The 22,560-nt window shown below is 43.6% G+C and overlaps 2 protein-coding genes across 2 annotated transcripts in view; both read right to left on the minus strand.

Annotated features, from left to right (window-relative positions):
* TANGO6 (transport and golgi organization 6 homolog) overlaps positions 1–13,981 on the minus strand; it is a 151,738-nt gene extending 137,757 nt beyond the window's left edge. Inside the window, exons 1-3 of the mRNA XM_080645013.1 lie at positions 13,816–13,981; positions 3,191–3,831; positions 704–820 (exon numbers count right to left, since the gene is read on the minus strand). Coding sequence (XP_080501139.1) covers positions 704–820; positions 3,191–3,831; positions 13,816–13,912 — 855 coding nt within the window. The 5' untranslated portion in view covers positions 13,913–13,981. The remainder of the gene's footprint in view (positions 1–703; positions 821–3,190; positions 3,832–13,815) is intronic.
* Positions 13,982–18,328: 4,347 nt separating this feature from the next.
* CDH1 (cadherin 1) overlaps positions 18,329–22,560 on the minus strand; it is a 96,802-nt gene continuing 92,570 nt past the window's right edge. Inside the window, exons 24-26 of the mRNA XM_080644614.1 lie at positions 21,746–21,876; positions 20,488–20,631; positions 18,329–19,957 (exon numbers count right to left, since the gene is read on the minus strand). Coding sequence (XP_080500740.1) covers positions 19,748–19,957; positions 20,488–20,631; positions 21,746–21,876 — 485 coding nt within the window. The 3' untranslated portion in view covers positions 18,329–19,747. The remainder of the gene's footprint in view (positions 19,958–20,487; positions 20,632–21,745; positions 21,877–22,560) is intronic.

A 22,560-nucleotide genomic window follows, 5' to 3' on the forward strand; every position in this document is an offset into this window, starting at 1 on the left:
AGGAGTCCTATGGGGGGTGAGCTATAGTAATGCTCTAGGGATGAGATGAAAATGACTTCAACTGGGAGATACCTTTGTCTCCAGCTTCAGCTGGTCCTTGTTCCTAACCTACAGCCAATTCCTTTGGCCCCTCACACTTTACTCACCTAGATTGATAACTAAACTTTAGGTCCTAAAGCAAATAGATAATTCCCATCTACATCCCCAAATTCAGTCAATGCAGATACATAATCATTTTTAAGGAAAAAAAGAATTATCATATGCCTAGTAGAATATGTACTATTACTTTTTTTTTTAAAGGAGCTAAAAATAGTCCCAATAACAGCTCTAATTTTAATTTCTTGACTTCAAATTCTCCATTCAAAGATAAGATATTCAAGTATTTCTGCTAAAAGAATGTACTATCAAACAGCCAAATTTTAGTTTAAAAATATCTAGTTTCAGAATGAATAAAATACTGTATATTTTAAATAAAACTACCATATTCTTGGGAATAGTGTCCATCATTCCATTAAAAGAAAAATCCTTTTAAGTTATCCTAAGGATCAGTGAAATTTAGTTTTTCAAATACCATGCAATGATCTAAGAGATGAAATGAGATTTAACTAGATTATCAAATTTCCCAGGAGAAGGCCCACTCCCAGAAGACTGCACATTATAATTAATGATTCACCCACGAGAGTCCCTACGCCTGAATACCAACCTGGGGTGGTCCTCCCTGGAGGATAAGTAATTCTCGAACTGCTAATGGTTGATACACTTGATCCAAGATGTCTCTCAAGGCCTCCCTAGATAGGGCTCTTTCCTCTTCGGTTAACACCTAAAAAAAAAAAAAAAATGTACTTGGCTTTTGCAGAATAAAAAGCAGGCAGGCAATCGAAGGTAATATTTTACAATATTGTACAGACACTTGTGAGGGGAGAGGGAAGAAGGCTTCTTGATTTCCTTCCGCCTGGAGAAAGCCACACTACAGAGACACTCCTGGCCTCTCTCCATCCCCGCACTCAACTCTGGGCAGCAGAGCTTACTGACTTACCTCAGTGGTGAGTCTGGAATAAGCTTACTTATTGGCTAGTTTTGTCATGCACAGCTCAGCTCGTTCCTCTCCTACCTCTTCAGAGCAAGAGCACATTCTGTGCTGCTCTTCCTGGCTGTGCGTTTTACAGAGGCACATCCCCTGCCATGTGGCAGAGGCACTGCAGTTGTCCAGCCCTCCTTAAAAGTGGGGGAGTAGTAAGAGTGTCTGATTCTGGAATTCACTGTTGGGAAGCCCATTTGTCTCCATCTAGAAGCAATATCCTCCAACTTTGAACATATGAGTAATGTTTGCTTTAATTTTTTACTGATTTTAGAAAGAGGAAAGAAGGGAGGGAGAGAGAGGGGAAGAGAAAGAGAGAGAAACGCTGATCCGTTGCCTCTCATGCACGCCCCGACCTGGGATCAAACCCACAACCTCTTGGTGCATGGGACGACGTTCCAACCGAGCCACAGGGCCAGGGCTGAAGGTGATGTCTTTACTTTTCACATCTCTCTACTCTGTTAAATGTCTTTTAATTCACTGAGAACTTGGGCAGCAAAGAGGGGTGCTATTCACAGGGCCTCAACTGTACTGTCCCCCTTCAGTAACTCAGTTAAGCAGTCAGGGTGCTGCCCATGACCATTTAGCAAACGGAGGTACAGGAGCTGTTTAGGGCAGCAGCTATAGCTGGGACTTGTCCAGCTTCATGATGACACCCATCATGTTTCCCCTTCTGCCAGCTTCTCCCACCTTCATACTTGGTCCTTTCCATGTCTTTCCCTTTCTTTTGTCTCTCCTGATAGAGACGCCTGGGGCACTGCCTGGCCCCAGTGATACTGATAAAACCTGTCAATCAGATGCCCCTATCTCAGAAGTCCAGATAGAACTGTCAAGACTCACACCCTGTCGTAAAGAGCATGGCGCTCTGCTCCACAGAACAAAGGCAATGGGAGAGCTCATAAATTCCTGTCTCTGCGCAAATGATAGTGGGTTTTAGGTAAATGTTTGTGAGCACAGCCAGGAGAGAGAATGGAAAAGGGAACCAACAGTCCTGGCAGGGTGGCTCAGTTGGTTGGAGTGTCAACCCCTTCAGCAAAAGGTTGCGGGTTCGATTCCTGGTTGGGCATGTACAGAAGGCAACTGATTAATGGATGTTTCTCTTTCACATCGATGTTTCCCTCTCTCTTCTTTCCTCTCTCTTTACAAATCAATAAACATATCCTCGGATGAGGATTTTTTTTTTTTAAAAAAAAGGGGGAACAAAAAGAAACAAGTTGGAAGATGACATAGAAACGTGACAGAGAATGAGGTGGTGGGCATTGAGATCTGGCTGCAGTGGCTAAGGAATTACCTTGCATATGAACTACACTGATCCTCACTACATTCATATAGTAACAGTTTCTTCCGGCCAGGTTCCTATGCAGATGCTAGTGGTCCCCTCATGGGGGCGTAGGAGTCCCTGAAATGCTATATTTGTGAGACTTGTCTCCTCAATTAATGTGGGAGCTGTTTGAGAAAAGGACATGTCTTATGCTTCTGTAACGTCCACAGTACCTTTATGCTCCAGATACTAAAATCCTTACCTAGTGAGTGTCAGCAAAACACAGGCACATACCCCTAACTCCTAATAACAACGAACACTGAATTATGCAGTGTACCAGGTGCTTTACCTACTTTATCTCATGTAATCCTCCCAAGAACTTAATAAAGGAGGTATGAACAGCTTAATACTAATATCAGTAGTAATTATTTTTTGATGAGCATTACTGGGGATTGAGCTAGGTACTACACCCATATTAACCTTAATCCTCACAACCACCTTCCAAGGCAGGTCTTACTATACAATTTTATAAAAAAGGAAACAGAGGCTCAAAAAAATAGCCTGTGATAGCTGTTCCATAGAATGACAAGAAGGGACAGGTGAAATAGACTCTCCAAGTGGGCAAAGGACTAGCATCTCATAAAGCTCCAACCCTCTAAAAAGACTCATTTATCTACTGGGTATGCTTTGACATTCACTAGGAACTCTAGTTCTTTCTATCAATCCCTTTCCAAAGTAAGAGTCATCTTTTGTAACAACCATACACAAATATGTACACATATTCATACAGATTCACGCAGACACACCCACAGACTCTGACTCTCTCCTCTCTCTCTCAACATATATTTTACCTCTTCTCCAGGTTGTAGTGATTTTCTCTTGGTTGGGCAGAATCCCAGTTGGCAGAGACCGGCTGCAACATCCCCAAAATGGCGGCAGAAAATCAAGCTCCCGAGAGATGCGTGCTGAGCAACATTTAGGAGGGCCCTGCAGCTGGTATACAGTCTCCGGGTTGCATCGGGGGCAGCATTGAGACAGACTACGTCTTGAACAACAGCCCCAAACTCAGTCCTGTATCTCAAGGGGACTCCAACACCAGGCATGAGATAGGGGCAGACACCCAAGGTGACCACAAACTGTAAAGCTGACTGGACCGTCTTCTGCTGTGAGATACTGAGTGTATCTGGGCTCAGGGCAGGGGCGGCTTCAGGAGTCCTTGGGTTGGGTTTACCTGGATTGAAATCAGCTGCAAGGTGGATCATGGTTTCCTTCAAGCACAAGAGCAGCAGTAAGGTTTGAGAGGTGAAACTCCAGGTGACATCCACCGAGTTCTGGGGCCACTCTGCCCTATTAGCAGTTTCATCCCTTAGGAGTTCCAGTTTCTTCCAGTGGGGATCCTGCAGAAATTTGTCCTCCAGAGCAGACAGGTTAGATTTTAAAGTAGCCAAAAAGGCATCATGTTTTGTGATCTGTAGTGAACTTGAGCCTGATCCTTTTAAGGAAAAAAAAAAGGAGAGACAACATACATGGAAAATTAATTGCACTTTCCTCTGTGGAAATGCACTGCCCACTCCAGTTCATCCTCTGAGGCCTGGCTCAGGTGGCATTGCCTCTGGAAAGCCTCCCCTAATTGTGTCACCCAGCCTAGGCAGAATGCAGGACCACATTTCCTCCCTTCCCATAGCACTTTGGATGTCATTAGAATAGTGTCCCTAACATGTTATTCTTCATCTAGTTAGTTTCTATTCCACTTGTGTTCTGAAGTCAGAGGCCATGTCTTAGCTATCTTTCTGGGCTTAAATTGTAGCTAGAACAGAAATTTAGAAAGCTGAACATTTACTACCAAAGATTCATTCACTCAAACTGTTCTAGGTGCAGCCATTAAATTATATTGAACACTAGAGGCCCAGTGCACAAAATTCGTACAGGGGGGGGGGTGCCTCAGCCCAGCCTGCGCCCTCTCACAGTCTGGGGCTCTCGCAGTCCGGAACCCCTTGCTCCTTCCCACCACTGTCACTGCGCTTGCGAGCCGTGAGCCCGGCTTCTGGCTGAGTGGCGCTCCCCCTGTGGGAGTGCACTGACCACCAGGGGGCAGCTCCTGCATTGAGCGTCTGCCCCCTGGTGGTCAGTGCGCATCATAGCAACCAGTCATTCCACTGTTCAGTTGATTTGCATATTAGAGTTTTATGATATAGGATTAATTAATGACATGTTCATTCAATATATTCTAAAGTGGACAAAGAGTATAAAACACTATAGGAACAAAAGATGTAAAGTTTATAGAAAAAATGCAAATGACTTTTAAACATGAAAATATGATCCACTTTGCTCCTAAAAGAAAGGTTAAGTTAAAATTGTACTAAAATAGCACTTCCCATTTATCAGCTGGCTAAAGTCCAAGTTTTATAACACACTAGTGACCCAGTGCAAAGATTCGTGCACATTGAAAGGAAATTAATTAGAAGGTAGCCGGTGGGGTGGGACTGGGTGAGATGGGCAGGACATGCCCTGGAGCCAACCTCCCAGGGTCTCTCCCCAGCCGGCCGCACCAGGGGTGGTGCTGTGGCTCGAAAGGCGTCTGCTGAGTGAGCAGGGTCCCGCTGGCAGGTGGGGTCCTGTGGCTTGGCCTGTGGGGATCGTGCCGAAACCGGCTCTCCGACATCCCCCAAGGGGTCCCAGAGTGTGAGAGGGCACTTTGCAAAATTTCTGTGGTACAGGGTGTGGAATGCAAACGCAAGTGTGCAGTTAACCAGATTTGGGGGGACAGTGTCCCAGCGACAACATAACCCATGGCCGAAGGTGGAATACCACGGCCCCGCAAGGAATTGGGCTCCCTCCTCTCTGGTTTCAGGGTGCGTCACCTGCGAACCACCGCTGCCAAGTCACTGCAGCTTGGCAGCTCCTGCGTTGAGCGTCTGCCCCCTGGTGGTCAATGTGTGTCATAGCAACCGGTCAGACAGTCGGACACTTAGCATATTAGCCTTTTATATAAGTAGATTATGTGACAAGGTTTGGGGGAAATACACACTATCATACATTGCTGGTAGAAACTAACATGGTACCTCTCTAAGGAGAGAAATTGGGCAATATATAGCAAAATTACATTGGCATTTAACCTTTGGCCTAGCAATTCCATTTTAGGAATTCAGGTAAAAATGACATATACACAAGGTATTCATTGTAGTGTTTCTTGTATTAACAAAAGACTTGCTCTAGCCGGTTTGGCTCAGTGGATAGAGCATCAGCCTGAAGGGTCCTGGGTTTGAAACCGGTCAAGGGCACGTACCTCGGTTGCAGATTCCTCCCTGGCCTGGGCCCTGGTCAAGGCTTGTGCAGGAGGCAACCAATTGATGTGCTTCTTTCACATCGATATTTCTCTCTGTCTTTCCCTCTCTCTTCCACTCTCTTTAAAAATCAGTGGAAAAATATCCTCGGGTGAGGATTAAAAAAAGCCAAAAACTTGAAACAACCCAAATGCCCATTAATAGAAAACTGATTGGATAAGAGATGGTATGTACACATAGTAGATTACTTATAAAAGGGAAAGAGAAAGATTAGTGCCACTGTTTAGTGATCCCTAAGACTTACTAAAATGTAAAAGTGCAGAAAAATGTATATAGTATGCTACCTTTTGTGTAAGAATGGAAGGGAATATGAAATATATTATTTACTTTTATTTTCAAAAATAGCAGTGGGAGAACAAATTAAAAACTAAAATGAGTTATGTAGAAAGAGGGAGAGAACAATGAGAAGATAGGGATTTTTCTTTTGTGCTTAATTATAATTTAAAAAATCTTTACAGTGAATATTTATTGTTTCTGTACTAAAAAACAAAACAAAACTATTTTTGAGACTATAAAACGGTAGGTAGGCCGAAACCGGTTTGGCTCGGTGGATAGAGCGTCAGCCTGCGGACTGAAAGGTCCCAGGTTCGATTCCGGTCAAGGGCATGTACCTTGGTTGCGGGCCCGTCCCCAGTAGGGGGTGTGCAGGAGGCAGCTGATTGATGTTTCTCTCTCATCGATGTTTCTAACTCTCTATCCCTCTCCCTTCCTCTCTGTGAAAAATCAATAAAATATATAAAACGGTAGGTAGTATATGAGACCTTGTCAAAAAGAAAAATAGGCCGAAACCGGTTTGGCTCAGTGGATAGAGCATCAGCCTGTGGACTGAAGGGTCCCAGGTTTGATTCCGGTCAAGGGCATGTACCTTGGTTGCGGGCACATCCCCAGTGGGGGGTGTGCAGGAGGCAGCTGATCGATGTTTCTCTCTCATCGATGTTTCTAACTCTCTCCCTCTCCCTTCCTCTCTGTAAAATATCAATAAAATATATTTAAAAAAAAAAAAAGAGAAAAATAGTATTTCCCAAAATGCAATCTCTGGATAGTGGGATTAAGGTCATTTTAATTTTCTTCTTTTAGTTTTTCTATATTTTAAGCTTTACTATAAGGAACATAAAGTACTTTATAAAAATAAAAAGGAACAATAACATTGTTCTTTAAAAATAATAAGAGTCAGAAGAATTTTTCAGTACTTCTTTAGGGCTGTCCGGGGTAAGTATTCTGACCCACGGGCGAGAATATGTGGTTCCTTCGGCTAAAGATACCTAAAAAGTAAGTAAGTGCTCTCACAGCTTGTTGCCACTAACCATGAAGATCACTAAACAACCTCTAAGAGACTTCCTGACTTTATAGGATGTTTGAACCCAAACATGGGACACAAAGAAAGTGATTTAAAGCAAAAGCTGTTTATCGAATCCCTTAATAAAGTAGTCTTTTCTGCCCTCTATTGGTGATAAAAATAAAATCTACTTGAAAATAAAGGCATTCCACTCTCACATCAATGTTTCTTCTTCTCTCTTCTCTCCCTTCCTCTCTCTCTAAAAATAAATTAAAAAACTTAAATAAATAAATAAATAAATATAAACAATTATCTGAAAAGGTGATTGAAGTTTCCTCCCATTTTCCAACCACATATATATGTGAGTCTAGCCTTTCTTCATCTATTTCAATCAGAACAACCTATCATGACAGAATGAATGGAGAAGCAAATATAAAAATCGGGCTGTCCTCTAATAAGCCAGACATTAAGAAAATTTGCAAAAATGTAAAACAATGCCATTCTTCCCACTAATTTACTTTATTTTGCAAAAAATAATTTTCATGAGACATGTCATTATGTTAGCATGTAATGGTTTATCAATGTTATTTTATCTATTTTAAAATTAATGTTATTTTAAAATAAATGTAAAAGGCTTCTCTTAAGATCTTCATTTCTAATACAGTAAATATTGATACATATAACCCACGGAAAATCTCTTTTAAGTCCTCAGCAAATTTTAAGAGTGTAAAAAAGTGCTGAAACCAAACAGTTTGAGATTGTTGCCTTAAAACAATGTTTTCCAAATTTCAGTCACATAGCATTTCCACAATTGTTGTCATTTACTGGAGTACCAGCTATATTGTAATTTGCTTTGTTTATTTCTTCAAATTAAATCATTTTTAAACTTAAATTATAATAGCTAATACATTTTTCTAAGCTTTATGTATTTAACTCAAGTCTCACAACAACTCTGTAAGGCAAGGACTATTATTAGTCATTAATCATTATTAATTCCAGGCCATATTCAACTTGTGCAGTCTGGCTCCAGGCCAAACTCTTGATCACTTCACTACACTATTCTACCTGTCACCTAGCGCCATTCCTATCCCACTTCGGGAAATGCTGCCCTTGTGAACAGCATCATCTAGTCCAGCCTTGGGCAAACTACGGCCCGCGGGCCGGATCCGGCTGTTCTATCCGGTTCTCTTGCTCTCCCCTCCGCTCCTTTACTTTGAATTTATATTAGTTCACACAAACACTCCATCCATGCTTTTGTTCCGGCCCTCCGGTCCAGTTTAAGAACCCATTGTGGCCCTCGAGTCAAAAAGTTTGCCCACCCTTGATTCCAATCAGCAATTTAAATGTCTATGCTTTGTGACATTTAAAAGCAGACGTCACAATTTGTATGGTACTTCTTATTAAGTGCAAACGATGTGGCATGCAAGAATAAGTGTGACACACTTTCCTTATTTATAAACTAGAGGCCTGGTGCATGAGATTCATGCACTCGGGCGGGGGGGGGGGGGGCGTGTCCCTCAGCCCAGTCTGCACCCTCTTTTTTTTTTTAAATATATTTTATTATATTTTACAGAGAGGAAGGGAGAGGGATAGAGAGCTAGAAACATCAATGAGAGAGAAACATCGATCAGCTACCTCCTGCACACCTCCCACTGGGGATGTGCCCACAACCAAGGTACATACCATTGACTGGAATTGAACCTGGGACCCTTCAGTCCGCAGGCCGACACTCTATCCACTGAGCCAAACCGGTTTCGGCACAGTCTGCACCCTCTTGCAGTCCGAGAGCCCTTGGGGGATGTCCGACTGATGGTTTAGGCCCGGTCATCCTTAGCACTGCCACGGAGGCGGGAGAGGCTCCTGCCACCGCCACTGCACTCGCTAGCCATGAGCCCAGCTTCTGGCTGAACGATGCTCCCCCTGTGGGAGCACACTGACCACCAGGGGGCTGCTCCTGCATTGAGCGTCTGCCCCTGGTGGTCAGTGCACTTCATAGCGACTGTTCATTCCACCGTTAGGTTGATTTGCATATTAGCCTTTTATTATATAGGATTATTGGAATTTTCAGCCCCTTCTCCCCAAGTGAAACTATATTTAGTATTTAGAAAAGTTATTTTTTAAGAAAACCATTGTTGAGATGGCCCCAATTTTTCCTAAAAGTGGAGGTGGAAATATTCTTATTTGCCCCATGATTGAGAATAGAAATGGAAGTCAGGGGAAGAGAAATGCTTAATGCAGCAGAACTTTTGGTAGCTCAAAAGTGAAAGAATGTTGCCCTAACCGGTTTGGCTCAGTGGATAGAGCATCGGCCTGCGGACTAAAGGGTCCCAGGTTCGGTTCTGGTCAAGGGCATGTACCTTGGTTGCAGGCACATCCCCAGTAGGGAGTGTGCAGGAGGCAGCTGATCGATGTTTCTCTCTCATCGATGTTTCTAACTCTCTATCCCTCTCCCTTCCTCTCTGTAAAAAAATCAATATTTTTTTTTTAAAAAAAGTGAAAGAATGTTGATATCTTCCTTCCTTTCTATGTAATTCCCATCTAGACTCAATTCTTTTTCCTCCTGTGGCCTCACCCATGGAGAATTCCTCTCTAACCAATTGCTATCTGTACCATCCATTCACCACTAGTATAATCTTGCCATGTCGAATATCTTTTGGTTTATAGGTATGGTACCATCTCCCCCAAAACAGACAAGATGCTTGAGAGCATAAGTTGTGTACACATATGCATCTCCAACAGCACTGAGGATAGAATACTAGAAACAGTTAACTCTCAGTAAATATTACCTCAAAGGTAGTCAATTTACAGATCAAAAAAAGTTTAACCAGGGGATGTCATTTTAACCAATACTTTCATCCTGTCTGCTCAAATCCTCTGCCCATCAGGGGATCTGAATATCATAATGCACTTTAAACTCCTTCGGCGAAAGATATGATAAAAGAAAACAGCAGGGAGGAAAACCAAGATGGCGGCATAGGTAAACACCTAAACTGCTGCCTCGCACAACAATTTCAAAACTACAACTAAAAGACAGAACGGACACCATCCAGAACCGCAGGAAAGCAGGCTGAGTGAAAATTCTACAACTAGAAGGAAGGAGAAAAGCTCACAGAGAATTGGAGGTACGGCAAAGGGTCTTTGTGCGCGCAGAGAGGAAGGGCGGCTGAGAGCCTGGCTGACTTTCTCTGGCGGAAGGGGGAAGGGAGCCCCCGACCGAACTGAACCCCGGTTCTGACTGCACTGAAACCCTGTTCCGGGCGAGCCCCTGGGGACCCACGCTCTTGTGGGGGGAGTCTGGACTCTCGGGCGGAGACTCAGGAGCCGGGGAAGGCGGAGGACTGAAAGTCCGCGCGCGCGCGCCAGTGCGCACAAAGGCTGCGGAGGCTGCCACAGGCATTCCCTAGCGGAAGGGAGTGAGAGGCTCCTGACGGCACTGAACCTCAGTTCTGACTGAAGTGAGCCCCAGTTCTGACTGCAGTGAACCCCAGTTCCAGGCGAGCCCCTGGGGACCCACGCTCTTGTGGGGGGAGTCTGGACTCTCGGGCGGAGACTCAGGAGCCGGGGAAGGCGGAGGACTGAAAGTCCGCGCACGCGCGCCAGTGCGCACAAAGGCTGCGGAGGCTGCCACAGGCTTTCCCTAGCGGAAGGGAGTGAGAGGCTCCTGACGGCACTGAACCTCAGTTCTGACTGTAGTGAGCCCCAGTTCTGACTGCAGTGAACCCCAGTTCCAGGCGAGCCCCTGGGGACCCACACTCTTGTGGGGGGAGTCTGGACTCTCGGGCGGAGAATCGGGAGCCGGGAAGGCAGAGGACTGAAGGCACACACGTGCGCGCAAGGGCAAGGCTGACGGGAAGCCAAGACTGAGACTCCACCCCATCCAAGCTGAGCACAGAGGCTATTGCAATTTGGCAAGTCTAATCCTATAAGGCTGTCTCCAGCACCGGACTTCTCCCAGCATAGACACAGCTGATCCTTACAGCCAACTGGCCTGGAGGTCAATTCTTCCCAGTTACACCAACAACAATCAAGACTTAATTACAACAAGGCTGTACACACAGTCCACAAAGGGGTGCACCAAGAGTGTCCACCTCAGGTTAACTGGGGAGGCAGACCCACTAGGCCAAATTGGAAACCTAGCACACAAATCTACCAACCCAGGGAAGCAGTGAAAATGCGGCGTCTAAGAATCAGATCACAAACAAAAGAAATGAAGGAAAACAAACGACTGGACATAGAATTCAAAACCACAGTTATAAGGCTTTTTAAGAATATCCTAGAAAAGGCCGATAAATATAACGAGACCCTCGAAGAGATGAAAAAGGACCAACTAGAAATTAAACATACACTGACTGAAATAAAAAATATTATACAGAGACCCAAAAACAGACAAGAGGAACACAAAAATCAAGTCAAAGAATTTAAATACAAAGAAGCAAAAAACACTCAACTGAAAAAGCAAAAAGCAAAAAAAAAAAATCCAAAAAGTTGAAGATAATGTAAGAAGACTCTGGGACAACTTCAAGCGTACCAACATCAGAATTATGGGGGTGCCAGAAGAAGAGAGAGAGCAAGATACTGAAAACCTATTTGAAGAAATAATGACCGAAAACTTCCCCCACCTGGTGAAAGAAATAGACTTACAAGTCCAGGAAGCCCACAGAACCCCAAACAAAAGGAATCCAAAGAGGACTACACCAAGACACATCATAATTAAAATGCCAAGAGCAAAAGACAAAGAGAGAATATTAAAAGCAGCAAGAGAAAAACAGTTAATTACCTACAAGGGAGCACCCATACGACTGTCAGCTGACTTTTCAACAGAAACTATGCAGGCCAGACGGGAGTGGCAAGAAATTTTCAATGTGATGAGTAGCAAGAACCTACAACCAAGATTACTCTACCCAGCAAAGCTATCATTCAGAATTGAAGGGCAGATAAAGAGTTTCACAGACAAGAAAAAGCTAAAGGAGTTCATCACCACCAAACCAGTATTATATGAAATGCTGAAAGGTATTCTTAAAGAAGAGGAAGAAGAAAAAAGGAAAGATAAAAATTATGAACAACAAATACATATCTATCAACAAGTGAACCTAAAAATCAAGTAAATTAAAAACCTGAGGAACAGAATAATCTGGTGAATATAATAGAATCAGGGGCATAGAAAGGGAGTGGACTGATAATTCTCAGGGGGAAAGGGGTATGGGGGGGTTCATAAAGAGACTGGACAAAAATCATACACCTATGGATGAGGACAGTGGGGGGTAGGTAAGGGCAGAAGGTGGGGTGGGAAATGGGTGGAGGGGAGCTATGGGGGAAAAAAGGAGAAATAATTGTAATAATCTGAATAAAGATTTATTTAATAAAAAAAAAAAATTGTACCAGGAAAAAAAAAGAAAACAGCAGGCAGATTCACACAATATGTAATAGACTGTATGTGCAAAATAATACCATTTAACAACACTAAATAAATTATTCTTTTTCAAATAGGAATGCTTAGATTCCTATTTGAAAAAGAATAATTTAATTAAGTTCATGTATGTAATTCCACCACATACTCTTTGAGATTTAGAGGTCTTCTATAAATGAAGTACATGTGCTTTGTGACAGATGATTACTTCCAGATTGTTTTGCTCATTTAACCTTTTCCTCAGTCATATGTGAGAGAGTTGCAGCTGCTAGACAAGTGACCTCTTGATTAGGAAGTTAAAACTCTACTTTGAGGTTTAGTTCTTCACTGGGGCAAAGTAGTGTAGCCATCACACTACAGTGGTAGCCTGCTGAATTCAAGCCCTAGCTTTGCCACTCGCTAGACTGACACTGAGCAATCTCCAACCTCAGTAAAATGGAATACACATAATACCTAGCTCATGTGATTGTTGTGAGAATTAAATAATAATCAGCATAGTACAGGGATGGATACCTCTTAGGCACTCAGTGACTATTATTAATAACTTCTTTTCACTTCACCCCACGTATGGTATAATGTTTGTGGGAGTTTTTGCAGTTTGGGCGGGGAAACGGGGGGCTGAAGGGGAGGAGGGCATGTCTCAAAATTTGAGACATGAAACATCACCTCACATGACGCTTCATGTACCTTACCTTGCTCACCACCCTAAACCGCTTTCCTCAAGACAGACACTTCAGCTGTGTCCTTTCTCAAAGCTCCAGATAACATCTGGATTAATATGAGCGCATGATCTTGGGTAGGTTACTTATTTATGTCTTTGGTGCGGCTTGGGTGTGCTTGGCTGTGAACGGTGAGCGCCAGGCTCCCAGGGTGCCTTCAGATTCTAAATTGGGAACACCACCTTGTCACCTTGTCAAGTCACCACGAAAGATTAAAAGTGATTGTAAATCCGTCCCAGACTGTAAATCCCTAAATATTCTCCCCAAACCCAGCTCAAACGTCACTGCTTCCTTTTTCGGGGCTCCTTGGCATTTTGTACAAATCTCCGGTGTCCACATTAGACCCTGCGCCCCCCAGAGGTTGGGACCTCACTTTACCGTCCCGAGCACCCACGTCTCTGGAGCTGTTTCCGCAGTCCCTGCCTCGGATGCTGCATAAGGACTGAAAGAAACCATGTACCCAAGGCGCTTGCACAGGGTCTGGCAGGGGGAAGCGCTCGAGAGACCCTGGTTAGTATCAGTATCCACAGAATCCCATCCCTCCTGGAGCCTGGGCTTCCTCACGGGTAATGTGAGGCTGGACAGACAGTGCCCAAAGCCCCCGGGGGCGGGGCGGCCTCAGGCCCTGAAGCCCCGCGAGGGCGCACCGTGTGGGAGTCAGAGCGGCCGTGGGAGACTGGCGGCCCTGAGAGTCCCCAATGCAGCCCGGCGCCGTGGTCCGTCCTCTCACCTCCCGGGCTCAGCAGCAGCCTCAGCGCCTCCAAAATCCGCTCCAGACCGCATGTTTCCAGAGGACCGCCACCCGCGGCCAGCCCGCGGTCCGCCATGATTGGAGTGGCACGCGCCACTTGCGACCCGCTCAGGCGCCTGGGCGGACCGGGCCCGCCGCCATGTTCAGTGTGGCAGGTGCTACGCGCGCGCGGCGCTGGGGGCGGGGCCATCGACGTGGGCGGGGCCGACGTGAGCGGGAACGCCCATTTGTCCTGATATTTCCTCCGTCCCTCTTTACTGCCCTGGGGGGTCCCACAGCTAATATAACTTGCCTGGATGCACAATTAACCGCTACATCAAGAAGGAAGTTAGTAGTTTATCGTGAAATAATATGTATTTCAGTACGAAAATATGCATGTACTGAATGAAATAATGGGAGACCTAACTAAGCAGATAGAACATTGGTCAACCCAGAACTGACAAGGCTTTTGGTATCCAATAGTTATCAACGACTGTTTTACAGAAACAGAATCGACAGTAAAGACCCCAGCAAGTTAAGGCTTTCTATCTTCTAAAGCCACATGTGATAAGTGGAGTGGTTGCATTCCATCTTTCATAATTGACCCCTAAATTCTTACCCTATCCGTCTGAAAACCTTAGTCTCTGTGATAACCCCCACCACCCACTCCTCAAGACATCACTGAAGCTTCTTTTCACTTATCTTAAAGGAAAGGTTTTACCTTTATGTTACCTCTCCCTTTAGCATCAAGCAGATCCTTGTCTGAGGGGAACTTTATCTACTTAGGTTTTGGATATGGGGCCTGTGAATTAAACTGACAAAAGACAGATAAGCAAGAGAAAAACCAGATGTTTATTCACATCCTAAAGAATTCACAGAAAAATGTGCCTCGATGAGGTGGTTGGAATTGGGGGCTTGTATGCTATCTTAATAGGGAAAGGGGCAGGAGAGAAAGGGCAGTGAAGGGAAAACAAGTGACTTTGAGAAAAAAATAAATGGGAGATACGATAGTTTCCTGACAGTATCTGTTGGTGATTTCCTATCCCTTGAAGCCAATTTCTACCCTCCCTGGCTGTGAAACTTCTGGGGAGATTTATGACCGTTGAATTCTTTTGGGAGGCTCTGCTTTTAGGCAGATAAGGCGAGTTCAGGAGAAAACCTCATTAGTGGTATATTCAGCATCCCTTTATCCTTATTTCAACTCAAAATTCAGAGGCTCTTTGCTGTCTCTGGTCCCCTCCCCAGGCCAGTTCAACCCTGCAAACAGACACATCTTCACAGAACACCACTTTGGGTCACATAGTTCTGCTCAACACACTTTAATAGTTCTGACTAAATGCAGTCTGGCTTGGTCTTTTCTATCATCCTGCTTTTGCTTAAATGATTTCCTCTACTCAAAACTCCCTTGCTGTGCCCTTTATTCAACAATAGAAAGAAAAGCACTACCGTGAGCCAGGCACTCTTCTAAATGCTTTATACATTCCAGCTCACCTAGCTTCACAGCCTCCTATTGGAGATAAGGAAACAGGAGAGGGGAAGGTTCAATAAATTGTCTAAGCTCAGAGCTATAAACTATGGAACCAGCCCTGGCTGGTTTGGCTCAGTGGATAGAGTGTCAGCCTGCGGACTGAGGGGTCCCAGGTTCGATTCCAGTCAAGAGCATGTACCTTGGTTGTGTGCACATCCCCAGTAGGGGGTGTGCAGGAGGCAGCTGATCGATATTTCTCATCAATGTTTCTAACTCTTTATCTCTCTCCCTTCCTCTCTATAAAAAATCAATAAAATATATTTTAAAAAAATACAGAACCAGAATTTGAACTCAGGCAGGATGGCTCCTGTCTTCTCCACATACCACCTTGTCAGGATCTACAGAACTAGCAAGAGGGAAACTGAGGCACGGTTCTCCAGGCCTCCCATCATCCAGATTCCTGGCTAGGCCTGCTACCTTCTCAGTAGTCTTTTTTAGAAGTTACATTTCCTTGCTGGTATAGCCCCTTGCTTATGGTAGGTACTCTGTAAACAGTTTAATTTTATTCATGGTAGAAACATTTTATTTTTTTTAAATATATTTTATTGATTTATTACAGAGAGGAAGGGAGAGGGATAGTTAGAAACATCGATGAGAGAGAAACATTGATCAGCTGCCTCCTGCACACCCGCTACTGGGGATGTGCCCGTAACCAAGGTACATGCCCTTGACTGGAATCGAACCTGGGACCCTTCAGTCCGCAGGCCGACGCTCTATCCACTGAGCCAAACCAGTCAGGGCATGGTAGAAACATTTTATTTGTCTTTATCATATTTCCCCCTATTTTTTATTACTGTAAAATAGACATAAAATTTACCATTTTTAAGCGAATGATTCAATGGCAATAAGTACATTCACAATGTTATGCAACCATTTTATACTCCCATGTCAAACTGCTTTTTATTAAGGTAAAATATGCATAACATAAAATCAACCATTCTAAAGTAAACAAGTCATTGGTATTAAGTATTCACATTGTAGAAGAATAGTTTATTGATTTCTTAGGAGAGGAAGAAGAGGAAGCGAGAAACATAGATGTGAGAGCACAACACGGATCCACGGCCTCCCGCACACCCCCTACCAGAGATCAAGCTCGCAACTGGGGTATGTGCCCTTGACCAGGAATCAAACCAGCCACCGCCTGGTGCCGGGGATGATGCCCAGCCCACTGAGCCACACCAGCCAGGGCAGGATTTTTCTTTTTTAAGGCTGAATAATATTCCATGTTGTGTGTATGACCCATTTTGTTTAATATACTCATTCACTGATGGACATTGGGTTGTTTCCACCTTTTGACTTGTGAATAACGCTACAGTGAACACAGGTGCAGTCGTTGCGAACATTTTTCATGTTTGCTTTTGCACTTGGCTGATATGCTTTTTCCTCAAGTTGTTACTTTCCAGACAGTGCTAACACTTTGCCCCTAGATTCATCATTTATCTCCTAAGACTAAGGATTATCCTAATGAACAATGTCATCATTATTAAACCGCTGTTAATGTATTTAGTGCAATTTAACTACACTTAAAAGTAATAAAATGTGCCCTGACCGGTTTGGCTCAGTGGTAGAGCATCGGCCTGCAGACTCAAGGGTCCCAGGTTTGATTCCGGTCAAGGGCATGTACCTTGGTTGTGGCACATCCCCAGTAGGGGGTGTGCAGGAGGCAGCTGATGGATGTTTCTCTCTCATCGATGTTTCTAACTCTCTATCCCTCTCCCTTCCTCTCTGTAAAAAAATCAATAAGATATATTTAAAAATAATAATAATAAAATGTGATATATAGTTTACAATTTAAAAATTTTTAAAGTAGTTTAAAAAGTGATACCCCTCCAGCAGAGAAAAGTCAAAGGCCTATCCTAGGATTTCTCAGAGGCACCACTGTCATTTGGGGCCGGATAATTCATTGATATGCGGGGCTGGCCTGTGCATTGCAGGATGTTTAGCAGCGACCCTGGCCTTGACTTGATATTAGCAGCACCTCCCTGGTCATGACAATCAAACCCTATCCAGAAATTGCCAAATATCTCCTGGGGGAGAGGGCCACAATCTACCCTGTTAAGAGAACCTCTGGTCTATATTAACTTTGCTGACTGACTGAATGTTGTTTGAAGTTCTACTTCTTACCCTCAGCTCAGCCCAGACCTCTCCCATTGCCAAAGGAATTGTATTGGTTTTACAACATGCACATGAATAGGTGTTTTTTCTTTATAATTTTGGACTTTAAAAAAAAATTTTTTTTATTGATTTCAGAGAGGAAGAGGGAGGGAGAGATAGAAACATCAATGATGAGAGAGAATCATTGATCGGCTGCCTCCTGCACGACCCATACTGGAGATCAGGCCCTATTTTTGTGTTGTCTACAGGCCAACGCTCTTTTTTTTTTTTTAAATATATTTTATTGATTTTTTTATAGAGAGGAAGGAAGAGGGATAGAGAGTTAGAAACATCGATGAGAGAGAAACATCGATCAGCTGCCTCCTGCACACCTCCCACTGGGGATGTGCCCGCAACCAAGTTACGTGCCCTTGGCTGGAACCGAACCCGGGACCCCTCAGTCCGCAGGCCAACGCTCTTATCCACTGAACCAAATCAGCTAGGGCAGTGGTCTACAAACTGCGGATCGTGAGCCACATGCGGCTCGCGATCCGCCGTTTGCCGCTCTGTTGACTAATGAGTTTGCCGACCACTGACCTAGACTCTTGATTCCAATAATTACAGGCTGTTGTTGTTCCTTGTGATTAAGCCCCTATCCCACATGTGGCTTGCGAGCTGCAGTTTGCCGACCACTGAGCTAGGGCGTGAAGAGATGTTTTTCAAATAAAGTGACCTTGAAAATGCAGTTTCTCTTCCACTTTGTGCACCAAAGAAAAACATAAAGTTCTGGAGAAGTCATTTCAATATAAAGCTCCTTTCTCCATGTTTAGACTGAGGTCATCTATCATTTGTCTTGCCAGGGATTGTGGTGCAATCAAATAAAACAAATTTGACAATGATTTAACAAAATTCTTTAATAAAATTTATAAAAATGAATATTTAGGAATACGTTTTATCAGCTTGAGTTGTTTTCCATCCCCAAAGAAAATAGAAATTATCAGCACCCGCACACATATCCATTCAAAACTACAGTGACTGTCTATTCAGAACTACATTAGAGTTTAAATTGCTTAAAAAATCAAGACAATTCCAAGAAGTGGTTGCAGGGATGATTTTTTCCTTCGAAAAACAGTTGATGGACAGTAAGCAATTTTCTGTGGTTGTCAAAAGTTTTTGATAGTCGCATCTCAATGAAAAGAATATCCAAATCAAGATTCTCCTTACCCCCAAGAAAAAATTAGAGTTCCTAATACTCTGTTTTCTCAGATTTGGGGGCAAATGTGTCCAGATCAGCCAGTACTTCCTGTGGACATCAACAGAAGCAAGCACTTGGGGATTCTATGGACCATGGTCTTGAGATCTGGGTAGGAAACACATGTTGAGAGTCTTCCATTTTTTCCAGAATTTTCAGGGCTAGAGGTAAAGCCATCTCAATCATTCTCAGCCTCAGTTTACTAAATTGCCAGGCTCAGCGACAGTTTCTCCTGCCATCTCCAAGCCCACTTTTCATGTTTTCCATCCGCTGTGAAAAGCCATCTTCTCTCTTTGGCTGCAACACGTTCGGCACTGTTCTGAGTCTCGAAATACATCAGTCTTTTTTACGTTTTTGTGATAAACATTAAAAGAAGTGGCACCTGAAAACTCATCGCTGATTCTGATCAAGGCTCCTTGTTTAGAACCAAAGTACCCCATAAGGACATTCACATAACAAACTTCCTGACTCAGAACAAGTAAATGGGTAGATGTCCATTTCAAGTTACACACTTAGGAGATGAAAAAAAGAAAACTGTTTAAGGTCTTAAGAGTATACAATACCCAGTCACAATATGGCCAGACTAAGACACAGCCTCTTACCCTAAAAGGGCCCAATTGTTTCTGCCTCACAGAAGTCCTGTCTGGGGTAAAGTAAATTGAGGAGTGAGAGTGGAGACTGGAACATGGGATACCCATGCAGTGATAGGATAAAAAAATTAAAAATTAAATTTTATGTATATACAAAACAATAGGGCATTCAACCCCTCCCCTTCCTTTTAAAAATGAGACAACGCCCTTTAAAAAGTCTGCAAGTTGCAAGCTTGTAAAGAGTGACGAAAGAAAGGACTCAAGGAATAAGTCAAAATCTTTCTAACACACAGATTAGATCTACAAAGTGGAAATTAAAACTATCCTAACGGCATCACTGATTGGTCTCTCTTCCCCAGATATTCATCTCACATAAGGGGAGCTGAAAGACCTCCAGAAAAATCATTCCTACATTTCCCAGCACACGAGTATAGGGACCATTCTCTCTCCTCATCTGCCTTGAGTCCCCTAATCATCCACGCCACCTCCATACATATCTGCCAGCTTCTTGAAGCGATTGCCCCATTCATTCAGGTAGTCATAGTCCTGGTCTTGGTCTGACTCCGAGGAGTTCAGGGAGCTCAGACTAGCAGCTTCGGAACCACTTCCTTCGTAATCAAACACGAGCAGAGAGTCGTAAGGGGGAGCCGTGGGGTCGCTATCGGCTGCCTTCAAATTCTAAAGAAGAAGGAAGAAAACAGGATCTTTCAATGAAAGGAGCCACACACCTGACATCTTAGGCAAGATGCCTTCTCTTGGTGCCTCAGGCAAAGTGGACCACATGACAATGCAACAACCACCCTGTAGAACCCCAGGAGCAATCAACACCAAGGAGGTGTATTTGTACAAACTTCCCCCGAAGATAAAGTTAAGGGAAAATATGCAGAATATCTTACCCCCGAAAAATGAAAATGTTAAGCTATTTGTAAACCAAACGGGATCTACTTTGTATCTCTTTCATTTCTAATTCTATTCAATCTTTTCAAGTGATTCTTAGTGTTGCCATATGGACTTTGCAATTCACTAAGATCCATTCGAAATGATATTATTTCTGAAATTCAGATGCGACACACAAAAATAGGGCTCAGGGATCATGAAAGACGACAATGTGGCGAAGGAAAGCATCTAGACTCTTAACTTTTGACACAAATGCTCCTTTCTAAGTTTAGATATGAGTTGTGCCTTGGCTTTTGACTTTGCTTACTTACTTCATCAATAAAGTTTCCAATTTCATCAGGATTGGCAGGGCGGGGCCGATACTGGGGCATACTCAGGAGGGTTGGCGCCACGTCATTGCGAGTCACTTCCGGCCGAGCATCCAGGCCCCTGTGCAACTGGCTCAGGTCAAAGTCCTTCGGAGAAAAAGATAAAAAGTATAGCAAAGAGTAAACCAGAAACAGGGTTCTGTTTGGTTTATAGGTTATGGTACTGGATAATGCCTTCACTGCCAACTATATATTTACAAGCATGTGCCAGTGTAAGCTGAAATGGTAATTTTCAACCTAAGAGTCTCCAAATCAGCACTGGAAGGAAATATAGCACAAAAGGATTGTGAGAAGCACTTGTAGGTAGAGATGGAGATGGTTGGACCTTATTAACTTCTCACAGGGTATGATTATTAGATTATTATTCAACAAATATTCATGCCCTTCCCACCCTATCAGGACTCTGTAATGGGTCTAATGCTTCCCTTTCTAAAAACAGCAGACTTCTAAAACTTCTCTGGAAAACTCCAGGGCAAGGCAAGTTAAGACCACCTCCAAATCAGGACAAATAAAGAAAACATAAAGATTCAATATCTACAAAAAGTAAAAACCAGTTTAGCGTAGCTAAAATAATTCAAGGGGAAAAATATGAAGCCAGATCAGTTGGTCCATGTCAAAGATAATTTGAATGAAGTTCATTTCCTGAGACTAGCGACGAGGAAAGTAGGCTCTGGACTCGGACTACCTGGTTTTAATGCTTCCTAGCTGTGTGACTTTGGGTAAGTTGCTTAACTGCTCTGTGCCTCTGTTCATTAACTTGAATGCAGAACAGTGTGCATTCAATAAATGTAAGCAATGTTGTTTTGATGACGATGGCCAGTGGCAATGTCTATGTTCTTGGGCAAGGCTTTATTTTTTAAAAAAATACATTTTATTAATTTTTTACAGAGAGGAAGGGAGAGGGATAGAGAGTTAGAAACATTGATGAGAGAGAAACATCGATCAGCTGCCCCCTGCACCCTCCCTACTGGGTATGTGCCCGCAACCAAGGTACATGCCCTTGACCGGAATCAAACCTGGGACCCTTCAGTCCGCAGGCCGATGCTCTATCCACTGAGCCAAACTGGTTAGGGCATTGGGCAAGGCTTTAAAAAAATAATATACCAAGTGACAAAGAGCTATTTCAAATGTCCGCCCTCTAACCATTGCTTCTTCCAAATAAATTGCCACTAAGATTTTTACCACAGTTTTTAAAACCTACCTGGTCCTCTTCTCCACCTCCTTCTTCATCATAGTAATACACATTGTCCCGGGTGTCATCTTCTGGGGGCAGTAGGGGCTCTTTGACCACCCGTTTCCTCCGGACAAACAGCAGAAGCAGCAGAATCAGGACTGAAAGGGGAAGACAGAGGTCAAGAAGGCCATAAACAGCAACTGTCAGAGCACACTGCCTCCCCTACCAGACGGATGGCTGTTAGACAACCCATGTGGGGATGCTCACGTCCCTGCAGGTAACATACACATTACAACATACCGGACAATATCTGAATTCCAGTGTGGTCTTGAATTCACAACTGGATCTGAAACCAATCAGTTATTTTCCAAATTCTGAGGGAAAGTGCTCCAACAGTGGAAATGCTATCAGTAAAGGCCATGCATGGTGTGATTCAGGAAGGGAAGGTCAGCGTGGCTGTAGCAGGATGAGTGAGGGGGAAAGAAGTGTTGAGGAGAGCAGAGGGGTAGCCAGGACATGTGGACCACTGGAAGGACTTTGGTTCTGAGCGAACTGATGCCACTGAAATTTTGCAAGCAGGGTTGGGCCTAAATGTGATTTGATGCATGCATATTATTGTTAATCAGTTATAGGGGTGGGGCATAGACTATTAAAAAATCACCTGGTATATACCTTATCTTCTCCTAAGATAAAATCATGTAAGCAAGCTTTAAAAGCTGCTTCATTTCCAGGGTTTTCATCTGCTCTTGGGATAATTCTAAGATATACAATTAACATTTAATGTTTTAAAAATATCAAATTGTTTATTGTAAATGAAAAAAATATACAGGGTCTACCAAAAA

This window comes from Plecotus auritus, assembly GCF_963455305.1.
Source record: "Plecotus auritus genome assembly, chromosome: 10".
In the NCBI taxonomy this organism is placed as follows: domain Eukaryota; kingdom Metazoa; phylum Chordata; class Mammalia; order Chiroptera; family Vespertilionidae; genus Plecotus; species Plecotus auritus.